The sequence below is a fragment of the Salmo trutta genome, chromosome 36 (genome assembly GCF_901001165.1).
Source record: "Salmo trutta chromosome 36, fSalTru1.1, whole genome shotgun sequence".
NCBI classification, from domain to species: Eukaryota; Metazoa; Chordata; class Actinopteri; order Salmoniformes; family Salmonidae; genus Salmo; species Salmo trutta.
Genome location: NC_042992.1, coordinates 2,945,201 through 2,955,637, shown reverse-complemented (window position 1 = coordinate 2,955,637; position 10,437 = coordinate 2,945,201). Strand labels below are relative to the sequence as shown.

Genomic DNA, 10,437 nt, shown 5'->3' with positions numbered 1-10,437 from the left:
AGTAGTAGTATTAGTAGTAGTAATAGTAGTAGTAGCTGTAGTAGTAGTAGTAGTAATAGTAATAGTAGTAGCAGACAAAAAAAGTACATCAATGTCTGGGTATCTTACGACTTCAGTCCACACAAACGTAGAGCTAGGGAAAGACTCTTGTTGACATTGGAGTTACATCACATATGGTGAGGTATCACCTCCCACAGCTCACTAAATTAGACTGTGTATGGATGGAAGAGAGGACAGTAGACTGTGTAGGGAGAGAAGAGAGGACAGTAGACTGTGTATGGATGGAAGAGAGGACAGTAGACTGTGTATGGATGGAAGAGAGGACAGTAGACTGTGTATGGATGGAAGAGAGAACAGTAGACTGTGTAGGGAGAGAAGAGAGGACAGTAGACTGTGTATGGATGGAAGAGAGGACAGTAGACTGTGTATGGATGGAAGAGAGGACAGTAGACTGTGTATGGATGGAAGAGAGGACAGTAGACTGTGTCGGGAGAGAAGAGAGGACAGTAGACTGTAGGGAGAGAAGAGAGGACAGGAGACTGTAGGGAGAGAAGAGAGGACAGGAGACTGTAGGGAGAGAAGAGAGGACAGGAGACTGTGTTGGGAGAGAAGAGAGGACAGGAGACTGTAGGGAGAGAAGAGAGGACAGTAGACTGTGTAGGGAGAGAGGAGAGGACAGTAGACTGTTTATGGATAGAAGAGAGGACAGTAGACTGTGTAGGGAGAGAAGAGAGGACAGTAGACTGTGTAGGGAGAGAGGAGAAGACAGTAGACTGTTTATGGATAGAAGAGAGGACAGTAGACTGTGTAGGGAGAGAAGAGAGGACAGTAGACTGTAGGGAGATAAGAGAGGACAGGAGACTGTAGGGAGAGAAGAGAGGACAGGAGACTGTAGGGAGATAAGAGAGGACAGGAGACTATAGGGAGAGAAGAGAGGACAGTAGACTGTAGGGAGATAAGAGAGGACAGGAGACTGTAGGGAGAGAAGAGAGGACAGGAGACTGTGTTGGGAGAGAAGAGAGGACAGGAGACTGTAGGGAGATAAGAGAGGACAGGAGACTGTAGGGAGAGAAGAGAGGACAGGAGACTGTGTTGGGAGAGAAGAGAGGACAGTAGACTGTAGGGAGAGAAGAGAGGACAGTAGACTGTGTAGGGAGAGAAGAGAGGACAGTAGACTGTAGGGAGAGGAGAGATGCGGTTCAAAGCTCCATGTGGCAGTGGAAAGAGGCTAATGAATTGCTGTTGTCTTCTGTGTGCTTGTGTCTGTTTTTGTCTGTTGTGTGTTCTTTTGCGTGTTTGGGTTATTTTCCTAGGGAAACTCTCACATCTCCTGCATGCCAGGGACCGTCAGGCGATGGAACTACCCACCTCCACTCTGCATTGGTAAAAAATATATATTTCTCGCTCTCTCTCTTTTTCTCTCTCTTTCTCTCTCTCCATCTCTTTCGATATCTCTGTCTTTGTCCTCCCTCTCCCACTATGTCCTCCCTATCTCTGTATCTCTCTCCCTCCATCCTATCTCCACAATGTTCTTTTTGGCACTGATCTTAACTTTGTTTTGGACATAATGTCTCTGCCATCGTTTCCTGTGACCGAAAAAAAAGAGCTTCTGGTCATCAGAACAGTAATCTCAATTTGGATGAAGATTTCTACTTCAACAAGTTGGAAGCGCAGGACATACTACTGACCTGTGCCTAATCCCAGAGACTCAAAAAGTAAAAAAGGCTGTTTTAAGAGAGGTCGCCGACGTGCGGGCAACCTGACGAAACTACGTTGGCAAGTACATAAACCGCCTCTACCCTCCGTTCTATTGCACAATCACTGGAGAATAAACTGGACGAGCTCCGTTTCAAGACTATCCTATCAACAGGACCTGTAATATAGTATATTTCTCGGAGTTGTAGATGAACAAAGACATGGACAATATACATCTAGCTGTTTTTTTTTCTTCTTCTATGCATTGGCAGTACAGAACGGCAGCGTCAGGTAAGCTCACAGGGGGAGATACGGCAGTGGTCTGATGAAGAGGATACTAAAATACAAGACTGTTTCGCTAGCACAGACTTGAGTACGTTATGGGATTCATCCCGATTGCATTGACCAGTATTCCACATCATTCATCAGCTTCATTAATATGTGCATTCACAACGTCGTCCGCTACAGTGACCGTGCGTTACATATCCCAACCAGAAGCAATGGATTACAGGCAACATCCGCCCGCACTGAGCTGAAAGCTAGAGCTGCCGCTTTCATGGAGAGGGACGCTGACCATGAAAAGAGGCAAAGTGTCAATACAGGACTAACATCGAATCCTACTACACCAGCGCTAATGCTCGTCAGATGTGGCAGGGCTTGCAGTGACGCAAGCCTACCAGATGAGCTAAATGCCTTCTTTGCTCGCTTTGAGGCAAGCAGCACTGAACCGTGAATGAGAGCACCAGCTGTTGCGGACCACTGTGTAATCACGCTCTCCGTAGCTGAGGTAAGCCCTTTAAACAGGTTAACATTCACAAGGCTGCAGGGCAACCAGCACGTGTGCTCAGAACATGCGCTGACCGGCTGGCAATTGTCTTCAATTGACATTTTCATCCCTGACCCAGTCTGTAATACCTACGTGTTTAAAGCAGACCACCATAGTCAATGTCCTCAAGAACGCCAAGGTAACCTCTCTTAATTACTATTACTTAATTACTCACAGCCATGAAATGCTTGAAAGGCTGGTCATGGCTTACATCAACACCATTATCCCAGACACCCTGTATCCAGTCCAATTCTCATACCGCCCCAACAGATCCACAGATGATGCGATCTCTATTGCCACTCCACACTGCCCTCTCCCACTATGTGAGAATGCTGTTCATTGACTACAGCTCAGCGTTCAACACCATAGTGCCCTCAAAGCTCATGACTAAGCTAAGAACCCTGGGACTAAACACCTCCCTCTGCAACTGGATCCTGGACTTCCTGATGGGCCGCCCCCAGGTGGTGAGGGTAGGTAACATCACATCCGCCACGCTGATCCTCAACACCGGGGCCCCTCAGGGGTGCGTGCTCAGTCCCCTCCTGTACCTCCTGTTCAACCATATGTGGCCGCGCACGACTCCAACACCATCATTAAGTTTGCCGACGTCGCCTGATCACCGACAACGATGAGACAGCCTATAGGGAGGAGGTCAGAGACCTGACAATCTGGTGCCATGACAACAACTTCTCCCTCAATGTCAGCAAGACAAAGAAACTGATTATGGACAACAGGAAACGGAGAGTTGAGCACACCCCCATTCACATCGATGGGACTGTAGTGGAGCGGGTCGAGAGCTTCAAGTTCCTCGGTGTCCACATCACTAAGGATCTGTCATGGTCCAAACACGACAACACAGTCGTAAAGAGAGAACGACAATGTCTCTTCCCCTGCAGGAACGAGGCTGAAAAGGTTTGTCACGGGCCCTCAGATCCTCAAAAAGTTCTACGGCTGCACCATTGAGAGCTTCTTGACTGGTTGCGTCACCGTTTGGACAAATACAATTAGATTTGATTTGATTGCTCCCTCCCTCCCTGTCTTTTTTCTCTCTGGATGTATCCAAGGTAACAGTGTTCTTACAGTGACACACACACACACACACGCACGCACGCACACACACACACACACACACACACACACACGCTCCTTACCAAGGTCCTTGTAGAGGCACATCACCGCTCTGCTTGGCTCCTTTGGAATTGAAACGGGAATTGATGAACAGGGAGGTTTCATACTTTGTTTAATGTCTCAACAAGGACGTTTGTAGAGACAACTGCTGCTTGGAGTAGTTCCCAAAGTTCACCTCTAGAAGATGTTAGAGAGATGGAAACAGATGAACAGCTGTGAAGATGAAAAAGGAATGTGCTGTAGCTAATGTCAATCATGTGGTTGTGTAGGAAACGTGTGTGTGTGTGTGTGTGTGTGTGTGTGTGTGTGTGTGTGTGTGTGTGTGTGTGTGTGTGTATTCTACAGCCTTCTGGTTCATGGTGCAGGAGGGATGGGGTGGAAGGAAAGCTGATGGAGAGTCATAGCTTTTACACCGCCTTTCTGCATCCACACACTCCCCACATAACACTTCACGCATTTATGATCATAACCTAGCTCTTTCTCAGTCTCTACTCCCTCCATCTCTACGTTCTCTTTCTCAGTCTCTACTCTCTCCATTTCTACGCTCTCTTTCTCAGTCTCTACTCTCTCCATTTCTGCGCTCCCTTTCTCAGTCTCTACTCTCTCTGTTCCATCTCTACGCTCTCTTTCTCAATCTCTATTCTCTCCCTCGCCCTCCTCTCTTTCCATCTCTACTCTCTCTCTCCCTCTCCCCTCTCTCCCCCTCTCTCTCTCCTTCTACCCTCTCTCTCTCCCTCTCCTCTCTCCCTCTCCCTTTCCCTCTCCCTCTCCCTGCGCTCTCTCTCCCTCTCCCCTCTTACTCTCCCTTTCCCCCTCTCCCTCTTGCCCTGATTCTCTTTTCTCTCGTTGACCATCTTTGTCCTCTCTCATATCCTATCCATATCCTTAACTCCGTATCACCATCGCTCTTATGTTCTCATACACCCTTTGAACCCTGTTTCTGCGCTTCAATCAAAAGCGACATTTGATTCAATCAGTGATGTAAGCTCAAAGAACGCTGCAGGAAGCGATAGAGAGAGGGTGGAGGGGGGGGGCTGGGAATACATGTATCTCCCTCTGTTATGAAAAGTGGAGATTGCAGGTGCTACAAAAGTGCCTGACAAACCTTTGGTGGTTTAGAGAGCTAAATTGTAGGCTACCAAGGTGCTTGAGAGACCTTTGATGGTTTAGAAAGCTGAATTTACCTATTTAATTAAATACTCTCTCTTCCATGAGTGTCATTTTAAAAGCTTCAGCGTTTGTTTTTGTTTTTTTTCTGATGTTTTTCATCATAGTAAAATCCTATATTGCAAAGCCAGGTGCTCGCGTAAGCTCTCTGCACACAAAGCAAATATTTAATTTAAACAAAGTTTCAAGCCGCAATTGTTACCCATCATTTTGGTTCTAATGATTTATCACAAATACAGTGAATGTATACATTGACCCCCTGTCACTCTCTGTCTCTCTCTCTCTCTCTCTCTCTCTCTCTCTCTCTCTCTCTCACTCTGTCTCTCTCTCTCTTTTGTTCTGTCTTTCTCTGTTCTGTCTTTCTCTGTCTCTCGGTCTCTTATCTCTATCTTCTCTCTCTCTATCTGTCTCACCCTCTCTCTCTTCAATTCTCTCTCTCTCTCTCTCTGTCTCTCTCTTGTCCTGTCTCTCTCTTTCTCTGTCTTTTCACTCTCTCTGTCTCTCTGTCTCTTATCTCTCTCTCTCTCTCTCTCTCTCTCTCTCTCTCTCTCCCTCTCTCTCTCTCTCTCCTGGTCCAGCCCAATGTGGAGGAATCCAGGAGGAGATGGAAGGCATGATCCTTAGCCCTGGTTTCCCAGGCAACTACCCTAGCAACAGTGACTGTACCTGGAGAATCTACCTGCCTGTGGGATACGGTGAGAGAGAAGCCCCTTCACTGTGCTGTGAATGTAGAGGTAGTAGTAGTAGTAGTAGTGGTAGTAGCAGTAGCATCAGTAGTAGTAGTAGTAGTAGCAGCAGTAGTAGTAGTACTAGCAGGTGTAGTAGTAGTAGTAGTAGTAGTAGTAGTAGTACTAGCAGGTGTAGTAGTAGCAGTAGTAGTAGTAGTAGTAGTAGTAGCAGGTGTAGTAGTAGTAGCAGTAGTAGCAGTAGTAGCAGTAGTAGTAGCAGTAGTAGCAGTAGTAGTAGTAGTAGTAGCAGTAGTAGTAGTAGTAGTAGCAGGTGTAGTAGTAGCAGTAGTAGCAGGAGTAGCAGTAGTAGTAGTAGTAGTAGCAGTAGTAGTAGTAGTAGTAGCAGTAGTAGTAGTAGTAGCAGGTGTAGTAGTAGCAGTAGTAGCAGTAGTAGTAGTAGTAACAGTAGTAGTAGCAGTAGTAGTAGTAGTAGTAGTAGTAGTAGCAGCAGTAGTAGTAGTAGTAGTAGCAGTAGTAGTAGTAGTAGTAGTAGCAGTAGTAGTAGCACGATGTTGTGATCCGTTAGATTTCCAGTCATAACAATGAATGTTATACCCCTTGTTTTATCTGAGCATACCCCCAAAACGAAGGACTTATTAGCCAGTCCTACTCTGTTTTTTATGATTGTGTGAGTCTATACAGTGTTTACATTTACAATGTTTACAGACATCGGAGTAAAACAATCTTCTATGTTGGGTTGTCATGGAGTGTGACAGTTGAACAAAGCTCATGAGGCATTGTTCTTCAAGAATATACTATATATATATATATAATGTATAAATACAAAATTGGATATAGCATCTACAGATTGCTTCTTTTATTTCTATCAAAAGTGTGTGAGTTTGATCATGTGTCCATTAGGCCAATGGATTTTTTGGTTTTATCATCATGAATTAGATTGAAGCAAAAAACAGCCCCATTTTTATTCCATAGGTTGGGATCTGCACTATTTAGCTGTTGCAAGAGCGCACTCTTCACTGGCTGTCCACCGGTTTCAAAAACAACGACTGATTGGCCGCTTAAACTTCTTGATTTCAACCATTATTGGGATCAAATACACATTTAGATGTCTGAACGGCCGTATCCACAACAAACCACGATCTGAAAAGTGTAAATAGCTAAACGAGAGAGCAGCAGTGTGATTCACATCAATGTTCCTATGTAGATATCAATAATAAGTGATATCCGTATCGCTGTAGACTACACCGCAGCGTTTATTCAAACCGGATAGCCTTTGAACGCCGACAGCAGTCACACTATCGGAAGACATAGTTTGTGGACTGTAGCCTACAAAAGCCTAATCCTGCTCTTTTCCCGGGAATCCATCAAACACACTTGGTGTGTCGTCAGAGTGGTCTCTGATTGGTGGTCATCATTTGATGTGTCATCATGGTGGTCTCTGATTTTGTGGTCAGATTCACTCAGGTGGAACAAACTTAAAATTGCACCTTTTTTCAATGCTGATTTTAATGTCATTGAGAAAACAGTGTCAAATATGTTGGGTTTTTTTGTTGTAAAAAATCCTTTCTGAATTTAAAAGTAATTCTTGAAGTAACCATCAAGTTCTTCAATAGGATCTGTAATCTGATTAGAATATTTTAGCTGGTAACGGATTACAGTTACCGTATTTGTGGAATCCCTTACACGTAACAGATTACATGTAATTCCTGATCTACATGTATGATCTCCACCCCAGGAGCAACGTGGATAGAACACCTGTCCCAGAGATGGCAGTTCAGCGTCATTTACATTTGGTTGAGTTAACATGAATTCAATGTGAAATCAAACAAATAAACGCTTCGTGTCATTGAATTTACGTAGGTTAACGTTGGGTTAAAAACAAGACAACATTTTCCCAATTTTTATGTCTTTTTTTCAAATCCAATCAGTTTTCCACATTCATTCAACATTATAACATTGATATGTTTTTGTTGAAATGACATGGAAACAACGTTGAGTCAACCAGTTTTTGTCCAGTGAGGTGTTACAAGGTGTTGTTTGTCTCTATGTGGATTGTATTTCCTGGTACTGTCTCTAACTTTGTATTCTATCACCCCCAGGAGCCCATGTCCAGTTCCTCAACTTCTCCACCGAGGCTAACCATGACTTTCTGGAGATAAGGAACGGCCCACTGGACACCAGCACTGTGATTGGTCGATTCAGTGGACAGGATGTCCCGCCCTCCCTGCTCACCACCTCCCATGAGACCACAGTGTATTTCCATAGTGACCACTCCCAGAACAAGCCAGGCTTCAGGTTAGAGTACCAGGGTAAGAGACTCAGGACATGGCTTCAGGTTTGAGTACCAGGGTAAGAGACTCAGGACATGGCTTCAGGTTTGAGTACCAAGGTAAGAGACTCAGGACATGGCTTCAGATTTGAGTACCAAGGTAAGAGACTCAGGACATGGCTTCAGGTTTGAGTACCAGGGTAAGAGACTCAGAAGGTTACACTAATTTTGGATGCATGAAACCAAGTTTTTGATCTCCACGTTTCATCTAATGTTCTGAATTTCACAGTATATTTCCCATTTGTTTGGGATTCAGGCATCTATCCTAGCTGGATCCCGACTAGGGTTGCACATTTTGGGGAATGTTCAGAGGTGGAAACTTTCCATGGGAATTTGTGGAAATATATGGGAATTAACGGAAATATATGGGAATTAACGGAAATATATGGGAATTAATGGAAATATATGGGAATTAACGGAAATATATGCAAATTAATATTAATGCCATTTAAATGTAGATGTTTTTTTACATTGGATATACTGTATTTACCATATCATATGGAGACAGAAACATAAACCTTTTACCTTATCATAAGTAGACATAATTGCAAATGATTAAGTCCTTCCAGTAGAAATAAAAAATATATTTAGCTACGAATTGAACTTTAACTAAATGAGTTGACTCTTCACATGGAATGATTTCACTGAACAACAAAAGAAAGGGAATATTGAATGATCCCCAATGATCCATTGCGTCTCCCAAAAACGTCCTCTTGAACATCGGACTCTGAGGCCTCATCTTCACTGTCACTTTCCAACCTGGTTGAGGATGGCTCGTTGTCAGGCTCAAAAAGCTTCAAATTTTCCTGGATGGCCACCAATTTTTCAACCCTTGTATTGGTCAGCCTGTGCGTGTTTTGGTGTGTGTGTGTGTGTTCCCAAACAAGGACCAGTTGCGCTCTGAGGCGGCTGATGTTGGTGGGATTTGGAGGATGATGGAGACAACAGGGGAAAGGGCCTCAGATCCACAAAGTCCCTTCCACCAGGTGGCTGATGAGATATGTTGGCACGACTGCCATATTGCATCTGCATCCCAAAGCCCATGCTTGGAAGTGTATTTCACCAGACTGCCAAGAACCTTGCCCTCATCCAGGCCAAGGTGGCGAGACACGGTAGTGATGACACCATAGGCCTTGTTGATCTCTGCACCAGACAGGATGCTCTTGCCAACATACTTGGGGTCCAACATTTACGCTGTATGGGCTTCAGGCAGACGTCTCCACGCTTTTTGATGTATTTCAGAACTGCAGTTTCCTCTGCTTGGAGCAACAGTGAAGTGGGCAGGGCAGTACGGATTTCTTCTCTTACATCTGCAAGCAGAGTCTGAACATCAGGCAGGATGGCATTGTCTCCCTCAATCCGTGCAATGGCTACTGCTATAGGTTTCAGGAGCTTCAAGCTGCTTACCACTCTCTCCCAAAATACATCATCCAGGAGGATCCTCTTGATGGGGCTGTCCATATCGGCAGACTGTGATATGGCCATTTCTTGGAGAGACTCCTTCCCCTCCAGGAGACTGTCAAACATGATGACAACACCACCCCAACGGGTGTTGCTGGGCAGCTTCAATGTGGTGCTCTTATTCTTCTCACTTTGCTTGGTGAGGTAGATTGCTGCTATAACTTGATGACCCTTCACATACCTAACCATTTCCTTGGCTCTCTTGTAGAGTGTATCCATTGTTTTCAGTGCCATGATGTCCTTGAGGAGCAAATTCAATGCATGAGCAGCCCAGCCAATGGGTGTGATGTGAGGGTAGGACTCCTCCACTTTAGACCAAGCAGCCTTCATGTTCACACCATTGTCTGTCACCAGTGCAAATACCTTCTGTGGTCCAAAGTCATTGATGACTGCCTTCAGCTCATCTGTAATGTAGAGACCGGTGTGTCTGTTGTCCCTTGTGTCTGTGCTCTTGTAGAATACTGGTTGAGGTGTGGAGATGATGTAGTTAATTATTCCTTGCCCACAAACATTCGACCGGCCATCAGAGATGATTGCAATACAGTCTGCTTTCTCTATGACTTGCTTGACTGTCACTTGAACTCTGTTGAACTCTGCATCCAGCAAATGAGTAGATAAAGCATGTCTGGTTGGAGGAGTGTCTGCTGGGCGAAGAACATTCAGAAATCTCTTCCAATACACATTGCCTGTGAGCATCAGAGGTGAACCAGTTACATACACAGCTTGAGCAAGACCTTCATCAGCATTTCTCTGACTACGTTCCTCCATTGAGTCAAAAACACTTCTGATTCCAGGAGGACCATGAGCTGTTATTATTGATAAGGTGTCTGATTCATCATTTTCACCTCGAATAGAAGTAAAGGGACTTTTGTCAGAGGTTGCTTGTTGTGAGCGCTGAGGGAACTTTATGCACTTGGCCAGATGATTCTGCATCTTTGTTGCATTCTTCACATATGACTTGGCACAACATTTGCAAATGTACACAGCTTTTCCTTCTACATTAGCTGCAGTGAAATGTTTCCACAAATCAGATAGTGCCCGCGGCATTTTCCTGTAAAGATTCAATTTTTGTGGGTAAAAAAACAAACAAATACAATTCCATGTGCAGATAAATAGTTAAGTAGTTAGATTAAACAACTCCT

At 44.6% G+C, this 10,437-nt stretch overlaps 1 protein-coding gene across 1 annotated transcript in view; it reads left to right on the top strand.

Moving 5' to 3' along the window:
- The window catches only part of csmd2 (CUB and Sushi multiple domains 2), a 338,221-nt gene that overhangs the window by 191,640 nt on the left and 136,144 nt on the right, over nt 1-10,437 (top strand). Inside the window, exons 36-38 of the mRNA XM_029734626.1 lie at nt 1,314-1,383; nt 5,395-5,511; nt 7,605-7,814. Coding sequence (XP_029590486.1) covers nt 1,314-1,383; nt 5,395-5,511; nt 7,605-7,814 — 397 coding nt within the window. The remainder of the gene's footprint in view (nt 1-1,313; nt 1,384-5,394; nt 5,512-7,604; nt 7,815-10,437) is intronic.